At 42.7% G+C, this 25,562-nt stretch overlaps 1 protein-coding gene across 4 annotated transcripts in view; it reads right to left on the reverse strand.

The window, feature by feature from the left end:
• Window positions 1-25,562, reverse strand: part of ADGRF5 (adhesion G protein-coupled receptor F5) — a 108,160-nt gene that overhangs the window by 9,007 nt on the left and 73,591 nt on the right. For 3 of the 4 annotated variants that reach the window (XM_043907667.1, XM_043907665.1, XM_043907668.1), the window contains exons 5-17: window positions 25,252-25,428; window positions 25,014-25,120; window positions 22,445-22,503; window positions 21,039-21,184; window positions 17,849-18,070; window positions 16,614-16,817; window positions 12,360-12,530; window positions 11,115-11,234; window positions 10,754-10,963; window positions 7,588-7,800; window positions 5,367-5,519; window positions 3,203-3,411; window positions 2,217-2,396 (exon numbers count right to left, since the gene is read on the reverse strand). In XM_043907667.1, coding sequence (XP_043763602.1) covers window positions 2,217-2,396; window positions 3,203-3,411; window positions 5,367-5,519; window positions 7,588-7,800; window positions 10,754-10,963; window positions 11,115-11,234; window positions 12,360-12,530; window positions 16,614-16,817; window positions 17,849-18,070; window positions 21,039-21,184; window positions 22,445-22,503; window positions 25,014-25,120; window positions 25,252-25,428 — 2,171 coding nt within the window. The remainder of the gene's footprint in view (window positions 1-2,216; window positions 2,397-3,202; window positions 3,412-5,366; window positions 5,520-7,587; window positions 7,801-10,753; window positions 10,964-11,114; window positions 11,235-12,359; window positions 12,531-16,613; window positions 16,818-17,848; window positions 18,071-21,038; window positions 21,185-22,444; window positions 22,504-25,013; window positions 25,121-25,251; window positions 25,429-25,562) is intronic. The other variant, XM_043907669.1, reaches the window with a different exon arrangement.

Here is a 25,562-nt window from a genome sequence, read left to right on the forward strand (position 1 = left end):
AATCCAGTGACAAGTATCCTTAAAAGAGACAGATGAGGGGGAGATAAATGGAGAAAATGAGTCATATGAGGACAAAGTTGGAGGTTGGAATGAGGCAGCACAAGTCAGAGAATGCCTGGATCTACTAGAAGGTGGAAAGTGAACGTGTTAGTCATTCAGTCTTGCCTGACTCTGTACAGCCCCATGGACTGTAGCCTGCCAGGCTCCTCTGTCCATGGGATTCTCCAGACAAGAATACCAGAGTGGGTAGTCATTCCCTTCTCCAGGGATCTTCCTGACCCAGGGATTGGACCTGGGTCTCCTGCATTGGCAGGCTGATTTTTTTTTCCATCTGAGCTACCAGGGAAGCCCCCTAGAAGCTAGAAGAGGTGATCAAAGATCCTTCCCTAGAGCCTTCAGAGGAAACGTGGTCCCCAGACACCTTGATTTCAGACTTCTAGCCTCAAGGAGTGTGAGAGAGGAAATTTCCTCATTGTAAGCCACCCAGTTTATGGCAATTTGTTAGAACAGCCCTTGGAGAGCTGTATAAGCTCCTTGGACTCTTGTAACCCAAACTGCTTGCCGGTTGCCTCTGGTTGGGTTTGTCGAGTGAGAAACACCAGCAGGAGGTGAGATGATGAGAGAAGAAAGAAGCCGAGATCTATTTTTCCTGCATCCTCATTTCTACTCTCAGCATATCTTTGGTATGGTTATGTCCTTCCAATGCTATAGCTCCTGCTCAGTGATCCCTCCTCCAAGGTTATGGGTGCACTATTTCCTCTCCTTTTCCTGTTAATCCTCAAGGGAGTAAAGGTTTCTAAATGCTTCTGGTTTCTGGTGGCCTCACACTTTTAAAAAAATTCCTAGTTTTACCTCTGTAAGTATCCCTTTGCTAAAGTATCTTCATTTGAACTCTGGTGAGTGAATTCTCTTTCCTCTTAGAACACTGATTGCTGGAGAAAAAGGAACCTTCTTACACTGTTGGTGGGAATGTAGACTGATATAGCCAGAATGGAAAATAGTATGGAGGTTCCTTCAAACACTAAAAATAGAACTATCATATGATCCAGCATTTCCACTCCTGGACATATACCCAGACAAAACCATCATTCAAAAAGATACATACACCTCAATGTTAATTGCAACACTATTTACAATAGCCAAGACATGGAAGCAATCTAAATGTCCATCAACAGAGGAATGGATAAAGAACATGTGGTGCATATATACAATGGAATATTACTCAGCCATGAAAAGGAATGGAGTTGTGTCATTTGAAGAGATGTGGATGGATCTAGAGACTGTCACACAGAGTGAAAAAAGTCAGAAAGAGAAACAAATATTGTACATTGATGCATATATGTGGAATCCAGAAAAATGGTGTAGATAATCTTATTTTCAAAGCAGAAATAGAGACACAGATGTAGGGAACAAACATATGGCTACCAAGGGGTCAACAGGGAGTGGGATGGATTAGGAGATTGAGACTAACGTACATACCCTATTGCATAGAAAATAGATGGCTCATTAGAACCTACGCACAGCCCAGGGAGCTCTACCAGCGCTCTGCGGTAACAGAAGGGGGAAAAGTGAAAGCGAAAGTCGCTCAGTCCTATCCGACTCTTTGTGACCCCATGGACTTCTCCAGGCCAGAATACTGGAGTGGGCAGCCTTTCCCTTCTCCAGGGGATCTTCCCAACCCAGGGATCGAACCAGGTCTCACAATGCAGGTGGATTCTTTCCCAGCTGAGCCATAAGGGAAGCCCCAACTGAAGTGGGAAGGAAATCCAAAAAAGAGGGGATATATATATATATACACATATATATATACATATGGCTGATTCACTCTACTGTACAGCAGAAATGAACACAACGTTGTAAAGCAACTATACTCCAATAAAAAAAAAAATAAAGAACAGTTGATTGCTTCAACTGTTATGTTTAGTGAGAAATTGTTGAGAATCTCACCTCGTACATATTCTGTAAACCTTCCATTCCTAGTTTTCTTAGAAAGCAGATAAGAATTATTCTCTTTTAATGAAGAAACTAATGAGATTCTTTAAAGAAATCATCTTAAGATCCCAAGATATACACGTACATGCTAAAAGCCAGGGCTGGCAAGGCACTGCTTAGGAAAAGAGAGAAGAATTTGCAGTGGAGAGATTATGTTTCTTGACCGCAAGGGCTGAGGGATGAAGAGATGAGACCCCAGACTCCTGTAAGATGAACAAACTCACCGTCATCATTTCTGAATTCACTTGGGTTGGAACTGTTGAGAACAGGTCCAGGATGTTAATAATAGCTCCCAGGGTCCCAGAAAATGAGCCGGCTTCAAGTTTCACCTGCTTTGTGCTAATGGAAAGATTCCCTAGGTAGGACGGGAGCTTCTCATCCTGGGTGGGGCTCTTAACCAAAGCCTAGGAACAAAAAAGCCAACACAATCAGACAAGACACACACACAAAAAAATTGCAACTCATTTATTGTAACTCATGGAATTTTAGGACTCTTGAATTCTCAATGATGTAGGTATGAGAGGTGAAAGTATTTATTTTGATGAAATAAAACATATTTCCTTACCACATGGCACTCACTTCTACTCTAGGTAAGAGAGGTCAGCTAGCCACTTCTAGGACTATAGATGACTTGTAAGGATAAAGGAAATCTCAGACCTGTAAAAGCATAAAGCCCAATTTTTTTTTCCTATTGATGAACCTTACTTAAAAAAAATTAATTTATTTTTTTCGGCTGTGCTGGGTCTTCGTTGCAATGTGGGATCTTAGTTCCCCCGACCAGGGTTCAAATCTGTGTCCTCTGAATTGGAAGGAGGATTCTTAACCACTGAACCACCAGGGAAGTCCATGAATCTTATTTTTTATTTTGGTTTCTTTGTGAAAAGATTAGAACTTTTAGCTTGATATAAAAATTCTTCAAAGGAGAGCAGTTAGAGGGGATGCTTCACCAACATGACTTTCATCATTGAGCTAACGGAAACCAAGGTGAAGGTCCACAGCTGGTCCTAGGGCAGAACACACTGTGTTGCCTCTCTATTTCAAGCAAAACATCAAGCATTTCTAGGGTTGCATCTTCTTTGGAGATGTAGATAAGTGTAGCTTTGAGAGCAACACAAAGCAGCTCACAGTCCACTTTCCTAGGTGCTGAGAAATAGGTTCGGCTGAACACAGCTCCCCACCAAGAGCTCAGAGTCAAGGGTTTAAGGATCACCTTGGCCAGCTGGAGCAGAGCGTTTATTGGGGCAGAGATGCAGTCATTTCTCTTGATCTGCCACCGGGAGCCCACGCATCTGTAAGTTATGATCCCTCCAACAGGATTCTCATGGCTTCTGGTAATGTTCGAGAACCGGCAAAGCTTCTGGATGACTTTCCCAGGCTCCCCAACGCCTAGGATAGGATCCTGGCAAGTGATGCTCTCCCCTGCATTGGAAACGTGGACATAAAAGGTACAGTTGAAAAGAGGAGAAAAGATAGCTGAAACAGGAACAGGCTTAGGCGGCATTTTGATATTTGAACTCATCTTCTTCTTTACTTTCAGTGGCCTTTTCCAAGTTTCTACACAGATCTGATTCTAATTTGCACTGGCTTTTCCTCTAGACCTCATTCCCACCTCTAATCTCTAGGAATTTTCTCTGCTGCCTGTAAAATCTAAGCCATGAAAATAACAAGAGCTTAATGTGTACTCATCCAGAGAAAAGATATGCAGGTGACCGTAGGTGTTAGGGATGCATGGGATCTTCATGAATGGGATTCTCAACTCTGATGCCTAAGAATCACCAGAGGAGCCTCAGAAATACCAATGTCTGGAAATACCAAGTAGATCAGAACCTCTCAGGCTAAAATTCAGGCTTTAACAATTTTTAAAGCATCCTTGTGATTCCTGGGTGCAGCCAAGGATAAGAGGCACCATCTTAATCTAAAGCTATAATTAGCAGTAGGAATTCTAGGCACCCATGACCTGAATATTCTAGACAATATTTATAAGCATTTATTCCTTCTGGTTTCCCTTAAGATGACTTCCCTTTTCCTCTACCTAAGACCAGACTTCATTGGAAAATGGCATTTTTTGCAGAATCTCCATCTCCAGAGAACTTGGACTCTCTGATGAGCAGAACCACCTCCCCCACTATCTTTTAGCATTTATTGAGTTCTCAGCCACTGTAGAAAAATCTTAAAATACCTAAGTAATTTTCTATTAGGAAAAGGCTGAGGAATCAGACTTTGCAAGAAGAACAAAGAGTGGAACAAAGGTAAGTGAATAAAACATGATGGCACCTGGGCTAAGATGGGAGGACAGAGGAGAAGTGACCTTGGCTGCCCTCTGGAAAAGGTGTGCTTGGGGGGGGGTCAAGGGACGGTGACTCAGAGATACAGGGAGCTCTTAATTGCTTCCTACTTTGGTGTCTGGGTCTCAGATACCAAGACCTGTAAGAAGGACCAAAAATCCCTCAATAAACTCAAACAGGCTTGGTAACAGAGCCATAGATCCTTCAGACATCATGGGGTCTTATATAGAGATGATTTCTGGGGCAAGGGGATTGCTTATGATGTAGGCCCAGGAGTATCTTTTTACCTTGAAAAATAGTATATGAGGTGGGATTGGCTCAGCGATGACAAAGGATGGGAAAGACAGTTTCTGATTCTTTTTATATATATTTGAATTTTTCATTATTTTTAAGACACTTTGACATGGGACATTTTTAAAAGTCTTCAATTTGTTACAGCATTGATTCTGTCTTATATTTTGGATTTTTGACCCCAAGGCATGTGGGATCTTAGCTCCCCAGCCAGGGATGGAACCCACACCCCCTGCATTGGAAGGTGAAGTCTTAACCATTGGACTGCCAGGGAAGTCCCTCCGATTCTTTTTATGTAGCTCTGGGAAACAGTGCTTGTGGGGGCATATAGTAGACTAGATATTTGAACTTTGCTGAAAGTCTATAATTTTGCTGAAAGTTCAAAGTGGCCTCAGCCCCACACGAACACTGTCCACTCTTAACTGGTGAGGACAGGGCTTCAACTCCCAGAATCAATGGGTATATGGCTTTATCTGCCAAGATGTCTTAATCAATTTCTTCCCACCTAATTGCTACCAAAGTTAATCAGGCAGCCTCTTCTAGCCACCCACAACCATCTCTAGTTCAGAACTTACCATATTATATGTGATGACATTTTAAAATCACATGTATCTCTCTCCTAGATGTGAGGCCAAGAAACATAGCTTATTTCTTTTTAATCCCCCATGCTTAGCTCAAGGCTTGCCACATGAAAGTGATTAACACACATTTATTGATGGATGAATGAGGAAGTGAATCAATAAATGAATCTCTGCTCATGACCTTAACATTATTTTAAAATGTTAAAAGTGCTCTCACCAGGAACCAGGTGAAGCTTCATAGACGGGCTCTGGACTGAATTATTAGCGGCGTTGGTAAAGTGACAAAACACATCCACATTTTCTGGACAGGAAACTGAGTCTGCCATGAAATGGTGTTTGTAGCACACTTGCTTTTCATTAACTTCTTTTACTAAAATAAAATCAAAGAATGAAGTCACAACATAAGTATTCAAAGCACGGATTTTGTTAAAATCATCCAATGTGGATAAACTTGTTCAAATTCTTTCCAAGATTATGTGCCACATCCATCTTTTATGTGGTTCTCAAAATGCCACTAGCCTAGAAGTAACCAAACCCTCACTGGCGTGCATACTGGCCAAAACCTTCCCTCCACCATTCATGGCTCCAAGTCTATGCCCACCCAGTTTCGGACAATCAGAATGCTTTCTCAGCATCCTTCTATCTACTGAAATACCATCATGCTCTGCGCCTTTATCCTATCATTGGTTCAGAGGTCACCAAAGGAGAAGAGGGTGTCAGAGGACGAGATGGTTGGCTGGACAGCATCACCGATGCAATGAATATGATCTTGGGCAGATTCTAGGAGATGGTGAGGGACAGGGAGGCCTGGCATGCTGCAGCACATGGGGTCACAAAGAATCGGACATGACTGGGCGGCTGAACCACAACTCCTACCAGACCCTGAGGTTTTAGCGAGTAGGTGCCTGGTTACATTTATCTTTGCATCTCCTAGTGCCGAGCTCAATATTTGGCACACAGAAAATACTGAAGGCATGCATGTTTGCCACAGAATGGTGAAATGCTAAAATATTTCAGTTCCCAGATTGATTTCATATCCCCCTGCCATTCAGCCTTCTCTGCATTGTCTAGTCTTTATGGGATTCCCCACTTTTCTGAACTTCCATTGTCCTTTCGATCTGTTAATGCTCATTTTTGGGTATTTAATATTCTACATATTGCCTTTTATGACATATGCTCTTCTAGATATTAATCTACATGCCCCACTTCTTTGATCTACTTTTCATTGCCTCCTACGGTGTTCTGTATTAAGCAGGAGGTCCCCAAGAACCATTTTTGAAAGTATGAATGACCTCCTAAATCCCTGATGGTGATGGTGATGGTGTCAGTGAGTTAAGATTTGGGGTTGTGAAGTCATATTTGGTTGACTTTTATTTGAATGAATCCTGAGGAATTTGGGTGGAAGGTACATTCTACCAGACAGGACTTGAATTTTTTTTTTTTTTTTGGTCAGGTACCATTGAGTGCAACCAATGGACCCTCTTCAGTTAATTATTCCTCAGCTTGGAGTTCCCAAACCTGGGCAGGAGAGTCATAATTCTCAGGGGAAATTTTTGCCCTTTATCAGCAATGAGGACAAGCTCTTAACTCTGGCAGATGAATTTTGTTTTTTTCGTAGATTCTTCTTCTTTTACTAAGCACGTCATCATCTGAGGGCCCTGACGTTGTGCTGGTGGGTGGGGTGCCTTAGTTACTGCCTTGGGATCAAGGCCTTCTCTCTCCTTTACTTCAGAGCTTTCAAATTCAGATTCAAGATTCTGGGTTTCTGATCTTGGCAAATGCCTTCAGGGCATCCCAGCATTAGCAAAAACATTTCCTCTAATTCTTCTTGATTGTTTCTGTTACTCTTTTGGCTGCTCATTTGTGCATTTACAGGATTCTTGTGGTACTTTGATTACATGCTAACTCCTGGCGTAGAGGGAAGGATGATCAGAATATCTAGTCTACTATATGGAACATGTAGAAGGCTCATGACAGTAACTTAATATGGTCTTCAACAGTCATCACTAAAAACAATGGGTTCCACTCTCACCGACTCTCAAGATTTTGTCACAAACCACTTGCTCAGATGGTAAAGAATCTGCCTAAAATGCAGGAGACCCAGGTTCGATCCCTGCGTCAGGAAGATCTCCTGGAGAAGGGAATGGGTACCCACTCCTGTATTCTTGCCTGGAGAATTATATGGACAGAGGAGCCTGGTGGGCTACTGTCCACGGGGTCTCAAAGAGTCAGACACGACTGATCTATTACGACTTTCACTTTTCAATGAGCCACTGGCCACATGGCAAAATAGAAGGCAGTAAAGCCTCATGGAATTCCTCTGTTATATTCTGTCTGATGGAATCCTTATGTCTCTTTATCCTTATTTTAAGAGTAAATTTGTAGACTCCATGTATATGGAATCGTATGTCCTAACAATTCAGCAGTGGGCATCTTACCAGCAGGAAAGGACGAGGAACCCACTTGAAAAATGACCTTGTAGTCTGCATCTTCCTCAATGCAGCATCTGATGTGATGGGAGCTTCGGCATGGTACTGCAGCTTCCACAGGATCAACCATGATGTTGGACTCTAGAGGCAGCGGGTACACGGTGACATCTTTGGCCACGACCCTGTACAAATTCTTGTATCGAAATACGCAGTGATAGGTTCCTGAGTGGAAGGAAGCCACGATGAGATGGAACAAATGTCATCACTCCAGAAAGGCATTAGCTGAACCTCAAAAACATCATGCTGAGTGACAGAAGCCAGGCACAAAAGGCCACATATCATGTGATCCCAGTTCTATGAAATGTCTACAGTAGACAAATATACAGGAACAGAAAATAGAGTAGTGGTTGCCTAGGGCTGGGGGTTTGGGGAAAATGAGGTGGCTTGTAAAGCATATGGAATTCCTCTTGGCGGGGGTGAGGGGGAGGGATGAAAATGTTCTCAAATGACTACGGTAAAGTTTGCACAACTCCAGTATACTAAAAGCCACTGAACTGTATCCTTTGAAAGAATCACTTCTGCGTGATCAATAGTGACCACGTGCGTGATCAATCCAGAATCAATAGTGCGTGAATTTTATCTAATAAAGGCGTTGCAAAATAAAAAAAAAAACAAAAACAGGAAGGCATTGGCTGAGAAAGTTAAGAAGAGGATTGGGTTTCCTTGTCAAGCTGGGACAAGCGCACAGCGACCCCTCCCAGGCCCTAGAAGAGAAAACGCTCCTTCGAGTCCCCTCCTGGGCTCTCTATGCATTTGAACCCATCCTCATGGAAATATTCACTTACTTTTGAATACAATGTGGTGGCTTATCCAGAGTCAAATAGCCTGTTGGAGTGGGATCGAGTTTCAAATCAGGTTCCCAAGATCTCCTCCAAGGGCTCTTTCTTTAACCAGGAGGGAAAAAATGAGAATTCTGGTCTGTGCTGGGATGGAGAGTTCTTGAAGAAAGTTGTCAGTGAGATGGAGCCGGAGCCCTGGGGTCTTGTGACACCCATCTGTAAGCGAGTAGATGCCTCCAGTTCTGGCACATCATGGCGCCGCTAAGAAGTGCAGAGGGAAGGAGGAAGGGGGGAGAGGTGGACTGTGAACTCTTGGGAGAGCTTGACCTGTGAACTCTGGGATTAGATGTCTGACGCGTATCTAGGAAAGTCTGAAGATGAGAGTGGGCCGACTCAGCTTTGCATGAGTGAAAAGAGAAGGCTGCAGAGAAGTGGCCTGCACACCCAGTGCTTGGTGAAGCAGAGTGGACTGTGGACAGGGCTTGGGTTGACCTTCATGAAAGCCAGCTTCTCCACTGGACTTCACACCAGAGCCCATCAGGGGATGAGCCACCGCTGGGTCAGCTGCTGCGGGGACAGCTGGGAGTTTATAACAGCATCTACAGTTAAGTAGGACCTTTCAATGTTGCTGACATTCCTTCTCTTTGCCCTAACTTTGTGGGAGTCAGAGCAGCTGCTGGGCAGAGGAAAAACAAGTAGAAAAAGACCAGAGAGAAAATGCCTTCCGATTCCCATTGGGAGGGAGGGAAACTTTACATGGAATAGAAAAGTGTAGTCAATTTTGATGAGAACAGATGATATTTAGAACCTGAGTGGGACTGTTTAATAGTTCAATATAACTAGGATAGCTCTGGCTCCTCCTAAGTTATTGTCTGATAGTCAGGGCTATTGGGCAGAGCAAGTATGAGCTCAGCTTAAGAGAAAAATATTCCCATTCCTGATGGTATCCACCAAGTCCAGCCAGAAAAGAAGCAGTTATTTCTACAGTGCTGCCTAGGCTTTCCTCATAGGAAAAAATCAAGATGACCTGGAACTCGTAGGATCTGGACTGATCAAGCCTATAATTCATGAAAAGCTTTAGAACAAAGTAGTTAATAATTGGCCTCTGGGGGTGGTTCAGTATTTAATTCTCCACTTTTAGTTCAATCCCTGGTCAGGGAACTAAGATCCCACAAGCGCGGCCAAAAAAAATCCAAAACTGTTGGCCTCGAGCCAGACAGTCACCTTTTCACTTTGGCTCTGCCATTCACCAGATGCGAAACCTCAGGCGTTTTCTTACCCTCACTGGGCCCCAGTGTCCTCATCTGTGAAATGGAGATGATAATGACACTCCCCTCTAGGCTTATGGTTTTAAATTAATTCATGTACTTAAGTACTTAGCACAGTGTCTACCACACAGCAGAAGCTCAAGAAGTGTCAGTTATATTGAAGGGATCCTATCAAATTGCTTTTTCTTTCAAAAATTTGCATTTTCTCTCAAACAGTACCTAGGGATAAGTAGAAAACAAAAATGTTTTTCTGTCCTCTTTTGGAACCAGGCAGATAAAACCTTTAGGAAGAATTTTTATACCTCAGTTGGGTGAAACAAGAGTCTGGTAAAAATACTTTAAAAAACAATCCTCTTAGGAGTTTGGAATTACATGCATACCACTAATGCATAAAATAGATGAATAACAAGAACCTACTGTATAGCACAGGGAACTATACTCAATATCTTAATAATGGGAAAGAATCTAAAAAAGAACATATATATGTATATATATATATATATAACTGAATCACTTCATATAAAAAACTGAATCACATACATATATAAAAACTGAATTGCTTTATATATAAAACTGAATCACATATATAGGTGATTATATGTGATTACATGGGAATTATATTTATCACATATACATGATATCTTCACATATGTGTGTGTGTGTGTGTATATATATATATAAACATATAAAACTGAATCAGTTTGCCATACGCTTGAAACTAAACACAACATTGTAAATTAACTATCGTTAAATTAAAACAAAAAATCTTCTTAATGGCAAAGCACAGGCTCTAGAATCAAAGAGACCAGTTTTAATTCTTGCTCTAAAACTTAAGTTGTAGAAACTTAGGCACGTTTATTATCCTCCCTGAACCTCACTTTCCGCATCTGTAAAATGGGAATAGTGACGTCTTCCCCCAAAGGGCTGTTGTATTGAGAGATGACATGTGACATGTAGAGTGGCTAACATAGGCATGGCTTGAGCCAGGCCCTCCGTGGATGGTAATGATTCCAGTGTATTTCTAGGGATCCCAGAACCAGGGTCCAGGGCATCTGGACTTTCACTCACCATTCCACTCCCTGGTTGAGGTCTTGACTCTCAGCACCGACTCTGCTCTGTCAGGGTACCTCCTCGTGGTATAAAACCTTTTGTATATTTTAGTTCCAGCAGAAGTGTTCCAGTACATCTCATCATAGTTACTCATATCGCTGATGCACTTTATAAAAAAGCTTTGTCCCTCAGAAACAGAAATTAGGTCCGGGGTTATGTTTAGCTTGGCTAAAAGAATGCAAACAAAACAGACAAAAGAAAACCAACAACAAGTATAATGTTTAGTCTTTCTGGTGATGTCCACATAGAGTGAAATTTCACATGGAGACAGAAAGCATGAGCGGTCCTGACTCTACTGGGGTCAACGCGGCACTGGTACCTTGCTGCTCCGGGGCTTTACTTGTTTCTAGGCTGTTCTTGGTGGTGCTCTGAACTGTACTCATTTCCATCAGAAGCCTTTGGGATTCTTGCACGTCCCCTTTGTGGCTGGAATTATCTCCTAATGATCAGCAGGGCAGAAGGTTGCAAACTTAGAGTGTTGCCTTAACCCAAACTCCCCTCCAACCTCTTCCAGGCACCTCAAGGGAGACTCAACGGCTCAGTTCCTATGACCGTATCATTTTCTACTCTTTCAAAATAACTTTTAAAAATACCATCGTGTATTTTAATTTCTCTTTTTTGTATCTCTTATCCATAAAAATGTGAGCTCCTTAAGAGCAGGACCCTCTCACGGGTGTCTTTGTTCACATCCCCAGCATCAGCAATGGGTCCAGTACCCAGTCGGTGCTTACCAAGCAGATGAGTGTTTTCTGGAATGACTTGTGAAGCAGAGGGATCATAGCATTTATACTGCCCAAATAATTATATCTGGGCTGAGAAGTAGAGGCACCCAAATTGTTCAGAAGTGGGGACTGATTTGTTTTTGTATGATGGGTGCAAAAACATGTTTGCCTGCCCAATTTTTGCAGAGAATGCAGCAGAAAGTTTTAAGTGTCTGATATGGGGTGAAGTTAGAATGCTTTAAGATATAAGCAGTAGAAATGATACTTTTAAGAGTCCTAGAATTAATTGAAACATTAAAAAAAAAACAAAAACACTTGTTAACAACTGTAAGATAACCATGAAATACCAGACTCCTAAAGCTTTCTGCTGCATTTTCTCTGAAAAAGATGAAAGAGGAGAGAAAAGGGGGCATGAAGGATGGTGGGGAGTGAGCCAAGCTATTGAAATTCAAGGGAGGGAGAATGGGATTATGGGAGAAAAAGTAGGAGATTAGGGGCATTATCCTTGTGAAGCGAAAGTCACTCAGTCGACTCTTAGTCCATGGGATTCCTTCCTTATTCAGTGACTAACCTGAGTGTGAAACCTACTTCAGCTTTTTGCCTTCTCAGTACAACATAGGCGGTTCCTTCCCTACAACCACCTCTTCCTACTCTTACCCTTCCTTGTAAGGAGTTCATGTGAATTTAAACAGCGGAGATGAAAATCCCATTGTGTGATTTACCCCAACCACGCTCTCATTACCAGGGAAGGTCCAGCCTCACTGCTCGTGGATGTTCCCAGTCCATTGGCAGCCCCTGATTTGAGGGGGCAAGCCCCAAAATACCAGTGAAAGAGTCCTTACCCACAGAGATGAAGGTCACTTCTATGTCCCTTCTGCCTCTGGCTCCGTGGGCACTGATGAACTCACACGTGTAGACCACTGTCGTTCCAGACGACCTGCTTGGACACTGAGTCCCATTGGCCATGAGGGTGTATCTGCTGCAGCCACTGTCTGTGTCTATTTCAGCGTTTCCTGCAACAACATAAGAGGTTCCCTTACTGTCACAGTTATCTGACTCTCTGATTTGGTAGCAAAGAAGCCAAATCAGGGGCTTTCCTGGTGGCTCAGTGGTAAAGAGTCTGCCTGCCAATACAGGAGACATGGGTTTGATCCCTGATCTTGGAAGATCCCACATGAAGCTTTCGCACCGCAACTAGAGAGTAATCCCCACTTGCCGCAACTAGGGAAAAGCCCGAGCAGCAATGAAGACCACACACAGCCAAAAATAAATAAATAAAGTTATTTAAAAAAAAAAAACCAAGAAGCCAAAGCAGCTAAAATGACTCCTTATTTACATCCAGTTTTCTCTTTGAATGGAGAGGCAGGATGGTATAATGGTTAGTCCTGCCACTTCAAGATCCAGGTGGCCTGGCTGCAGTTTCCAAACTGTATTATTATTTTTTTTTGTATTTTTTTTTAACATGGACCATTTTTTTCATTTTTTAAAAAGTCTTTATTGAACCAGTTACAACATTGCTTCTGTTCTTTATGCTTTGGTTTTTTGGGTGCGAGGCACATGGGATTTTGGCTCTCTAATCAGAGCTCGAACCCACACTCCCTGCGTTGGAAGACAAAGTCTAAACCACTGGGCCACCAGGGAAGTCCCCAACCTACCAGCAGGGTGTTGTTGGCAAAGTCACTAAGCCACACTCTACCTCAGTTTCTCCAGATGTAAAATGGGGATATGTAACAGCTATGACCGAGGACTGTAGTCAGGTAAAAGGAGTTAATGTGTAAACACTTAGGACAATGCCTGGCTGGGGCCAGCCCCTAACCAAGACCATGATGGCTGCTGGAGTGTGAAAAACTGAAAAAGAGAAGTCATGTCCTTGGATTTGATTTCAATTGGAAGGGGAAAAGATGCTAGATTATTTTGGCTATTTTTATTATTAAAAGGAGGAAGAAACAGGACTCGGGCCTCTGATACTCGTCTCACTTGAGACCTGTTTTCGTAACTGATTCCTTCCTATTAGTCATATGTGTTAGTGGAAGCTTTACCTTCATGTTTTCTTTGGTTACCAGCAGTTCACCCTTCAGAAAGCTGCTCCTGTCTTCCTTTCCGTTCCCAAGACGCTTTCCCTCCCAGGCCATCTCACTTCCTGCCTGTGTCTCTATGATGCCCTCTTGGCCACCTTTTTCTACTTTTTTTCCTTCATGCCCTCCCTTCCATCCTTGCCTTCTGCCATGTACTCTGAAGACATTCCTCAAACACTGACAATCTTCCAAAAGTTAAAGAAAAGAAAAAGACCCTTCTGATGAACTCTAACATAAATGCATCTTCTTCAGCCTTAGCTGGAGGATCAATGATATAAAAATATTCTGATTAAAAAGGAACCAGCTTTTCTCCCCAGTCCCCAAAATGGTGATTCAGAACACCAAACTGATTTCCCACCTTGGGTATATTATTAATACCTCCTGGTTCATAGGTACAAATGTCCTTTCATCTCCAAGGCTCATACATCCACTTATTTTTGGAAAACCTACTTCCTCCACTTCCTCCAGGACCTCTCACTCCATCCCTCTCCCTTGACTGCAGAACAACGGAAGGTACTGAATGCAGACTGTAAGTTGGCGCTCTGTTTTCCAGGATAGAGGTGGTAGGCAGTTACAGGTTTGTTCTCAACATTAAATAACATCCAATGGAGAATTCCCAGGACATTGAGGATAAGGGAAGACATGGTTTTCAAAGCTATCATCATTATCAGGAAGCAGTTATTGTGGCAGATTCAATATATTCAAGTCTGCTTTAAATGTTGACATTTATTATCTCTTTTCTCTTCTCTCAAAAGTCTCACAAAATGGGTACCATTGTCTCTATTTAAAAGACGAAAATCTGGGAGCTCCTTAGCAATCTATTGGTTAGGATTTAGCACTTTCACTGTCCCTGCTGAGTTCAATCTCTAAGAATCCACAAGCACTGAAATACCCAAATACCCCAGAAAGCCCAACCTGTTTGAAAAAGACCACCCTCATCTTCTTAAAGTTAGAAATTCTGACACTATGGATTACTTCCTTTCCATCTTTTATCCCTTGCTAGAAGTGCTTTGAAAATCCAGTGCAACCATTTCTGAGATGAGGCGATGCGTTCAATTCCAACACATTGGGGTGAATTATTTAGCTAGATTGCTTTCTCCTGATCTAGAAAAATGGCTGCTAAGAGAACTTGTGGAATTTGGAGAAAGATGGCCCCAACGAAGGGAGGGCAAGGGAGAAGGAAAGAGGACAGGTGTTGAGAGAGCAGAGGTTAAATTCATCAGAGAACCCGCTGTGTGGGTCCCCAGGCGGCCAGCCGGTGGCAGGAAATCCATTGTTCTGTTGTTGGTTGAGCCTGCCCGGGGCATTAGGAATGTCTGTAGCAGGGATGGCCACAGAGAGGTCCCTGAGCATCTGTAGGTAGACTTCCTGGTTCCTTTGCCAGAGGGCCAGGCTTTTCACCCCTCACAGTTGAAAGCGTCTAAGTCAGAGCCACGGGAACTCTGCAAGGTCTTTCTCCCATCTGGCAGTTCCTTCAGGATGTCTACACCTCCCCTTCCTTAAGAATCAGGGAAGTGGCTAAATGGACCACATGTCAACTTGTTCAACAGTTACCAGATGCCTTTCCCATTCTGCAGAGTACTTTAAGGTGGAAACAAATGTGCTTTGCAAACTAGATGTGCTCAGAAAACATTACATATCAATTGATCCTTATTTTATTTATGATTTAATATTGTCTGACAGGAAACAGTTTATAAAAGTTCCACCACACTGATGAATTTCATGGCTAAAGCTACAGTTGCTTTAATGATTTTTTTTTTTTACTTGAAAGATGAGCACATAATACTGTCATTTCTTTAGAAAAGAATTGCCTACGTGAGGTTTCTAGGCAGAGAACAGTCTTCTGTTTCACAGTACAATTTCTGCCGGATCAGCTCATGCCAAGTCTGACTCACCAGGCATGTGTGATATAGTTTGGCCAAGACAAAGACTATGAAGCAAGGTGAATGATTTTCTTTCTCTATTGTGACATCCTCGAATAAGTCATTGAATTTGAACCTCAATTTCCTTATTTGAAAATGGAAGGCAAAAAAAAAATGCCTGCTTTAAACTTGTGGTCAAATTTAAATGTGATTAAAGTGATAACAATATATGCATACCTATAACTGGTTCATATTGTACAGAAGAAATCAACACAACATTGTAAAGCAACTGTCCTCCAATTAAAATAAATAAGACATTTTTTCAAGTGATAACATGTTTTTAAAAAATTGGTTAATCATAAATTATTACACAAAAAAGAGCACTATTGCTATTTTAATTTCTTCTACTTATTGTTATTCATTAGTATAACTTAAAAGGTGGGGAATTTCAAGCGTGATCTCAGATAACCAACAGGATCAGAAATTGACATTGGTTGAGAGACAAACAGGTTGATAGAGAAAGATGTAGAACCAAAGACAGAGTCAGATAATGAGTTGGAAGGACAGACACCAGGAGGAGAGACTCAGGAATTCGACTTCAAAGCAAAACCCATGACCTCATCTTTGTCTCTTTGCTGAAGAGGGAAAGGAAAGGGAAGTGAGGACAAGATTTTCTGTAGGGAAGATGCCATAAACCTATGTCATCCCATCACTCCTTCTTGAATCTTCTCTGCCAGAATCTTGTTTACAACCCAAGTGTGACACTTATGGACTTCCCCAATGGCTCAGCAGGTAAAGAATCCACTCACTATCCAAGGAGCCACAGGAGACTCGGGTTCAATCCCTGGACTGGGAAGATCACTAGAGGAGAAGATGGCAACCTACTCCAGTATTCCTGCTGGGCTACAGTGCATGGGGTCACAAGGAGTTGGCCATGACTGAGCACAGAACACACATAACACTTATGTGTACGTATTTGGGGAATTTTGTTCTAGCATGGCTTAGCTGGAGCTGGCATCAAACCTAGTACTTTTTTTCCACAGTCTGAGGTCTAGAAAAAACCAGCTACCCACACTTGCTCTTTTACCCACCGCATCTCCATTTTTACTTGGCCCAAAGGCAAAAAACCTATTTGTCAAAGGGTTTTTAACAGGCTCACCTGGAATGCTTATACTCCCTTCCTGCTTCCATTCAATTTGACTCCAATTCACGTTCACCTCACTGCAGCAGCTCAGAGACACAGGGCTGTTGTCACACATCACCTCCGTGGCTTCGCTTGCCAGTATCTGGATGGGTATAACTTCCACTTTTCTTCTGGATGCATATTCAAAAATATCTAATGTCAGTTTGCAAGTGTATTCACCTGTAGCGAATACACAAAAAGACATGGATGATTACTATTACATATGTCTAGTCCCCTAGAAGAACGATGGCCTCATCTCATGTGTCGTGGTGGTACTTCATGAAAAACCACTTTCAAAAGCATGTGAGACTTGGTGTAAGCAACCCCAAAGGAATATTCAGGAGGTATAGAAGGTTTAGGGAGATATTTCTGATGCCACAAGGTGAGGAGCAGAGAGAAGTTCTAAGGAAAAAGCAGAAATCTGAGTCCTTGCTGGTAAGAAAAAAAAGTGTGGGGATGCTTCAGAGGTACAAAGGGAAGATGGGACAACCTTGGAGAATTAGAAAATCATGGATCATTTTGGCATCCTATTTAACTCTGTGGCAAAGTCAGAGTCAACAAACACTTGATAGAATCCATGTGTCTGCAGTCCAGTTTCTCATTCAGAGAAAATGGGATGCCTCTGTTGACATCTGGATTGCAGTGATGCTATTAAATTTTGAAATGTCAGGTGTAAGAGTTATGCTTCTGTGGTTGCTGGGGAGGAACAGGTGGGAGGGATTACAACAGAGAAGAAGAAAACTTGGGGAGAGTAGTGATGAATATGTTCACTATCTTGATTATGGTGATAGTTGCACAGGTGTACACACATGCCAAAACTTATTAAACTATATGTGCACAATTATACAAGTAAGTCATAATTTAAATGATAAATGTAAGCATATTAAGTTTACATATGTACAGTTTATTCTATGTCAATTCTACCTCAACAAAGCTCTTCTCACATTTTAAAAAAATGTTAAAAAAAAAAAAGGAAAGAAACCTGCTTTTTGTCTTAGGTTCCAGCTCATAAGCTTTGGTAAATGTGGAAAATTATATTTGTCTCCCCAGGCTAAATTTGCTTGGCTCATTCACCATGGGATTAATTTTCAGCTGTGAAAATTTGAGCTTCTTTTTGAAGAGGAAAAGGCTGTCTACACACACTCCCACGGTTTGATTCTTTCTTAGCCCTTCATGCCTTTCCTCGCCCCAGCTGCTGGATGGCAACCCACCCGTGTAATTCTGAGTGATGTTGTGGATAATAAGGCGGGACACAGAGGTCATGTTGTTGAGCACAGAGGTGTAGATGGAGACTTCAGTGCTGTTCTGCATGTCGAGCTCCGCTTCCCCCTGCGTCCAGGACACGTTGGTGGAAAAAACTTCATTCTCACACATCAGGGTTACTGTATCTCCTTCAAAGATGATTTCTGGTGTGATGGAGAATTTCGTTTCATCTGGAAACCCAAACGAAAGCCATTAGGATCCCAAAGCAAATGAATGGAATTAATGCTACTCCCCAGTGCTACCACCACTGGACAGCTGGGACCTGAGGGCCCCGGAGTGACTGAGCCAGCTATTAGGGACACGGTTTCTAGCTTGGGATCTTTGCACACTTGAGAGCTGTCAATGATGCTAATGGGGATCCCGAATCTATTTTTCAGTGTTTCAAATAGTCTGTCACAGATATAAAGAACAGACAACTTGGCAACTTGTGGTTGCCAAGCGGAAGGAAAATAGGGGAGGGATGGATTGGGAGGTTGGGATTAGCAGATACAAACTATTATGTATAGGTTGGATAAACAGCAAGGTTTTATCATATAGCACAGGCAACTATGTTCAAAATCCTTTGATAAACCACAGAAAAGAAGAATATGAAAAAGGACATACAAATATAAATATAGATAACTGAACCACTTTGTTGTATGGCAGAAATTAACACAACATTGTAAATCAACTATACTTCAATAAAATTTATAAAATAAAAATGCAAAACAAAATTTCTAATAGTCTGGTAGAAAATTGCACATTTGCTTATGAAAAAGTCACACCAACTAACCTAAACATCAAGTTTCTTTGCCCCTGATTTGAGAAATATCAACGGTTTGTTACTGATAATTGATACCTCACGCTGACTGAAAGCTCTGTCTTGTGCCTTTGATAAATTAAAAGTGGGAAAACCAATTAATTTTTTACAATAACACGTGCTTGGGAAATAAGACATTTTTTAAAGACCTAACACCTATGGGCCTATAAAAGTGGCAGCTTATAGACACACAGATCTGAATTTGAATGCCGGTTCTGAGCCAGGCATAGCTGTGTGGTGCTGGGGAGCTTGCTGAGTATCTCTGAACCTTGGCTTCCTTGTCTGGAAGAGAGGATGAGTGAGAGCTAACTTGGGAGGTGACTTGGAGGGATAGTAGCTATTCTTACTGGTTTCACGGTAAACTTCTCAAGAGACGTGGCATTAAGTCATCTCACAGACAGAAATAAAAACACAGTACTCGCTATTTTTGGGCTTTTATGGCTCTCCTTTGCTTATATAACATACAGGTTTTCTCTCTAAGCTGAGCTATGTTATTCATGAATTCCATGCATTGAGAAAATCTAAGGAGCTGAGAAAGAAGGGTCTGGGAGGCATCTTTTGGATGGTTCTTTATGCTCAGGCCACACCCTGCTCTTACTGTAAAGTCAAACTGAAAGTCAGTCAGTCGTGTCCGGCTCTTTGCGACCCCATGGACTATACAGTCCATGGAATTCTCCAGGCCAGAATACTGGAGTGGGTAGCCTTTCCCTTCTCCAGGGGATCTTCCCAACCCAGAGATCGAACCCAGGTCTCCTGCATTGCAGGCAGATTCTTAACCAGCTGAGCCACAAGGGAAGGCAGTTCGTATTGTAAACATGGGCCTAAAATACCATAGAATTAACTTGGGGTGCTATGATGTTCAAAATATCCAGGTATCTAAATATCTCTTGCTTTGTTTTTCAGGCTCCTGAATAAAATAAGATTTCAGAAAATCACATTTAACTATTCAGAAGCAAAGCCACCTGTGAATATTTCATGTAGTGACCTGAGGCACGCAAAATGATGTTACTTACCATGTGGCCTTGAGCAAGTCATTTACCCTAAGGGTGATTTGCTCTCAATTTCTCCCTATGGGTGATTTGCTCTCACAATTTGCCCCACCCTCTCCTTCCCAAATGATAGGATGTCTAAAAGTATTAGCAAAGAGATAAAGTATGGACCCGTTTAAGGATGGTCTGACTCCTGAGAAGAGGTGCTTTTCCTTCCAGCTGCGCCTGCAACAGCCCCTTCAGAGCCCTCCCCATGTGGACTGTGTTGTTCCAAAGAGGAATCCCCTAAAGTCGTGAACCATGGGCCTGATTTACGCAGCATCGCTTGCTCATCATATCTCTGCTGAGTTGGCTCCCCTTGCTTTCCCCCAGGCCACAATAGATGCACCCACCTAATTACACAACAGAGCCCAACTCTATACCCCATTTGGAAAATGAGGGAGAGCATCTAAAATGCCAGGACTCTTACCACTGCTATATGTGATCCAAAGCAGAGGTTCTCAAATCTCCCCTGCATCAGAATCACCTGGAGGGCTTGCCAAAATACAGATTGGCCCAGCTTGGTCTGGGGTAACCCCCAGAATTTGCTTTTCTAACAAGTTTCCAGATGGTGCGGATGCTGCTGGAGGGACCACAGTTTGAGAACTACGGCTCTAAAGTAACAATGCACCCCTGGTCAATATCAGAGCATCTCAGGAATACCCCCTCTCCACCATTACAATGTTAGTTCTGCTTCTGGGGAGGTTTGGGGTCTGTCAACCCCCAATTTTCATTGGAAGGACTGATGCTAAAGCTGAAGCGCCAATACTTTGGCCACCTGATGCGAAAAGTCAACTCATTGGAAAAGATCTTGATGCTGGGAAAGATTGAGGGCAGAAGGAGAAGCGGGAGACAGAGGATGTGATGGTTGGATGGTATCGCTGACTCAATGGACATGAGTTTGAGCAAGCTCCGGGAGACAGTGAAGGATGGGAAAGCCTGGTGTGCTATAGTCCATGGGGTCACAAAGAGTCAGACACGACTGAGTGATAGCAGCAACTATCATCACAACGTTAGTGCTCCTTTTTGAATGTTTTGAGTCTGTCAATTAAAAAAAAAAAAATCAGTAAACCCAGATGGCTCTGTGGCCCCTCTCCTTGTAAAATCTCTCCCTCCTGGGACCCTCCCCACCACCACCAAAGTGGCCGATGGTGGGGAGAAGGCACAAATCCTGTATGCCAGGAACTGGAGAGTTTCTCTCCACAGAGGAAGTCGTCATGCGACTTCTCAGGTTTATGCATCATGATAAGTACGGTTACCATATCTAAGTAGAGGGTGCATATAGGAAGAACGCAGCAATAATCTACTTACTGCTGTAAGTAACCTGAAAGGAACTGCTCTCCATCTTGTAGGTCTGATTGAGGTTCTGTGTGACTTTCTCGTTCGCTTTATACATTAACGCAGGTGATGCTGTTGTTGTTGTTGTGATTTCATACGTCACAACCACACTTCCAGGCCTGGATGGAGACCATTCAGTTCAGTGAAAGCAGTAAGCGACCTGGAAGAGTCTAGATCCTTATGGTTTGTTTGCATAAGAAAGCAAAATGGCAGGAAGAGCCTAGGGACCTTTTACTTTGAGGGTTCACTTGAAATCCACTTATTTCTAAGCTCTAGTTGAAAGCCTGAGGCAGGGTTCAAACACTCAAATGTCTGCAGACAGGTAACATAAATGGCCAGGATAGCCAGATGGGGTGGAGTGAACTGAATCCCACAAGTGGTCAAAGGGTATTAACTATAAGGTAGAGACTGTTGTCACACAGCCAGGCTGACCCAGGGTTACCAGCTATGCTGAATATCCAGTGAAGTCAAAATCCTCAATGTTTCTGGAAACATTCTTAATTTTGTAATTGGCAAGTGGCTTTTTGAAACACTGGGCAAACATACTCAGGGCTATCAGGGCACCTAACTCCACGGTGAGGCATTACACGGCGTTGTACAACACTATAGCCATAGCTAACTGGCTAGTTTTCTAAAGTAAAGGCATATTTGGAACTTTCCTGGTGTCCAGTGGCTAAGACTCCTTGCTCCCAATGCAGGGGGACTGGGTTTGATCCCTGGTGAGGGAACTAGGTCCCACATGCTACAAGTAAAGATTTCATGTGCCACAACGAAGACCTGGCATAGCCAAATAAATAAATGTTAAAAAAAATGATAAAATAAGGGCACCACTGCATGACATTATTTCACTTTTGTATTTCTGACCCTCTAGATACCACATCTTTGTTTGCAAAATTCATGCATGCATAGAATGAACACAGATCTTTTTCTCACCTTCCCTCTAGATAGGTACATCTCTAAGGAGTCAACTACTGTTCTCAGTATTTCCTTCCCCTTCAAGCCCTGGCAATCTGGCATTGTCTTCACCTCTATCAAACTGTTCCTGTTGGGCATCCCAGATGGGGCTCCTCTAACAGGCTTTTGCTTTTTCACTAACTTTTTGGTATCAGCCACTGGATGCGTGCATGTGTGCTAAGTCGCTTCAGTCGTGTCCGACTCTTTGCGACCCTGTGGATGGTAGCCTGCCAGGCTCCTTTGTCCATGGGATGCTCCAGGTGAGAATACTGGAGTGGGTTGCCAAGCTCTCCTCCAGAGGATTTTTGCACTGAGGGATCAAACCCATGTCCTCTGCTGCTCCTGCCTTGCAGGCGGATTCTTTACCACTGAGCCACCAGGGAAGCCCGCCATTGGATAAAATTACCCAATTATAGCATTCTTACCTGAACCCTGTCACCGTCACCAATTTGAAGCCTGGTAAAATACTGTAACCCTTCCAGAACTGGAAAATAAAGCAAGACAAGTACCATTAATCAAGGTCCACTGACAGATATGTCAAATGATTTGAAACAGAGTAAAAAGTGTGTATTTCTTATCATGTGTGCATGCTCAGTCACATCTGATGTGTCCAGGCAAGCATACTGGAGTGGGTTGCCATGCCCTCCTTCAGGAGATCTTCCTAACCCAGGGATTGAACATGTGTCTCCTGTGTCTAATTCATTGAAGGTGGATTTTTTACCCACTGAGCCATCAGGGAAGCCTGTATTTCTTATCACCTTGGGTAAAATGCTCTCTGTATATTTTGTTAAGTAGCCGAATAAGTGCTAGCTTTTCAGATCTTTGGAGAAGTAATTCCTATTTACCTGGGTCATTCTGGGTTCTCCAGGAAGCAAACATCAGAGTAAATGTGCAAAAAATTGACTTAGGGAGGCTTCCCTGGTGGCTCAGTACTAATACACCTGCACTGCAGGAGACATGGATTCAAGCCCTGGTCTGGGAAGATCCCACCTGCCTCAGGGAAACCAAGCCCGAGCCCCACAGCTACCGAGCTCACATGCTGCAACTACTGAAGCCATTTGCCCTAGAGTCTGTGCTCTGCAACAAGAGAAGCCACTGCAATTAGAAGCCCACGCATCACAGGGAAGAGCAGCCCCACCCACTGAAACTAGAGAAAGCTCATGCAGCAATGAAGATCCGGCACAGCCATAAACAAATTAAATTAAAATAAATGACTTAGGGAAATGCCTAGAGGAAAACAATGAGGAGGCATCAGGGAAGGTGGACAGAGCCATCAGATCTGAGTGAAACTGAACAGGAGGGGAGGTTAGATGAAATCATCTAGACTGAGCCTAGAAGTACAGTATAGCCTCCAAAGGAGTCCAGCGTGTGTCAGATAGACCTGCCCTGCTCACTCACTAGTAGTGGGCAGCAGTTGGGATCCACAGTCAATTCACACTTCCTGCAGTTGGAAATCTACGAGGTGTCTTCTTGTGACCAATACACTGCCTGATTCCTCACTAAACATATCACAGCTTTGGTTGAGCCAATGTGGTTTTTACTGATGTTTTTAACTCCACTTTGTTTCCCTGAATTCTAACTCCACAGGAGATTCAATTTGAGTCAAGTTACATTTACAGGGCAGATTGCACCTGCAAAGTGCTGTGTTAGGGAGTTGGTGGGCAGGATCAAACAATTAATATGCTAGTGTCTTTTTTCCTCAAAAGCATACAATGTCGTGTGATATGTGTAGTGTGACTTGTGTGCATGAGGAGGATTCTCACGCTGTGCAGAACTATTACATGCCTGATATGCAAATCAGATATCCAAGAACTCTCCTGTATCAGCGTTGCATGATGGCACCGATAAAAAATATTAACCCCTACTTGACTGGGGTAAGCGGGAGGTTGCTCCTGGTTTGAGGCAGGCGGTTGGCTGCCTGGAGAGTTAAGCGGAGTCATTACATCAGTCTACCTATAGCAATTTGTACCACACCAGTTGAGAAGCTCTATTCCAAATGAATTGATCCAACCAATGTCTTTAGGTTTAGATGAATTAATCCAATGTAAAGCACTTAGAATAATGCCTGGCACACATGTTACATTGAGGGAATACCCTTTATCTTTACATGAGCAGATTTTCATATACATATATAGTTTTTCATATTCTTTTCTATTATGGTTGATCACAGGATACTGAATATAGTTCCCTATGCTACCCAGTGGGACCTTGTTTGTTATCCATTCTATGTAGAATCGTTTACATCTGCTGACCCCAAACTCCCAATCCTTTCCTCCACTTCCCCTTGATAGCCAGTCTGTGCTCTGGATCTGTGAGTCTGTTTCTGGTATGTGGAATCTGAAGTGTGACACAGATGAACCTATCTACATGAGTAAATTTAAATCTGCCTTAAATGTGAATGCTTAAGGACCTCTAGTATCGAGTGGTATAGAATTCTCTACGTCAGACTTAACGGGTCTGCACAAAAGATATTAGGGGTTTCATCAGTGTGGTGTGTAAAGATGAATAGAAATGCACCATCTGATACTTCTAGACCAAGGTTTTGGAACTTTGAACAGGTTTTAGTGAGTTAATGCCACCAAATTTTATCTGAATCAATTCTATTCTGGGAAGAATTTCCACCTATATGTCAAGATGATGTCAAAGATGGTAGATCAAGATGATGTCAAGGTCAAGATGGTGTAAAAATGGTCAAGATGATGCCAAAAGTCAAGATGAAGCCAAAGAGGTCAAGATGATGTCAAAGGTTAAGATAATGTCATGGGTCAAGATAATGTCATGGGTCAAGATGATATCAGGTCAAGATGTCAAAACATCCTCTGAACACAGTATGATTTGAGCAGTTCTTAAATCATCATCCCAGAGGTATAGAAATAATTTCAATATGAGCTTCATGAATTCTGACAGATTCAAGCAAACAACCCACTGTAAATGCAATAGATTTAGCTCAGCTCAGAGTTTGTTGGTGAAGAGACTCCTGGGACCACAACCCACCGCTGTTTCCAGGTCAGTCTTGTAGGACTTATAGAGGGCAGAGGAAGAGTTCCTGAGGTCTTCTTGAAAGCCCACATTGAGTCTGACTGACATTCTCAGGATAATATCTGTGGAGAACACAGGGTCATATTTTTAAAATCCCATGTTAGCATGAGTACACACAGGACAGAGAAACATTTTCTTGAGTTGATATCAAATTGGCACTCAACAAACAAGCTTTCAATGAGCAGTTACTTACCTCCCCGGAGCTGGCAAAAAGGTCCCTTGGGAGGCAGTCCCTTAAGGCAACTGCAGTGATGCCCTGCAGAGGAACCATCATGTCCCTGACAAGTGAGATTGTGGAGGCAACTTTCCTGAGGCCACTCATAGCCTGTCTCACAGGAGCACCAGATTTCATTTCCAGTAGGTCTGCAGACTGTCATCAACCAGAACAGTGAGGAGAGAAAAGATGCAATTTATAGATTATAAGTACTTAGGCTTGTAGGAAATCCTAATTCCACTCCATATTGCCCTTCTGGGAAGTTCAGTGACTCTGCATGAGGTTCTCGT

This window comes from Cervus elaphus, chromosome 7, assembly GCF_910594005.1.
Source record: "Cervus elaphus chromosome 7, mCerEla1.1, whole genome shotgun sequence".
NCBI classification, from domain to species: domain Eukaryota; kingdom Metazoa; phylum Chordata; class Mammalia; order Artiodactyla; family Cervidae; genus Cervus; species Cervus elaphus.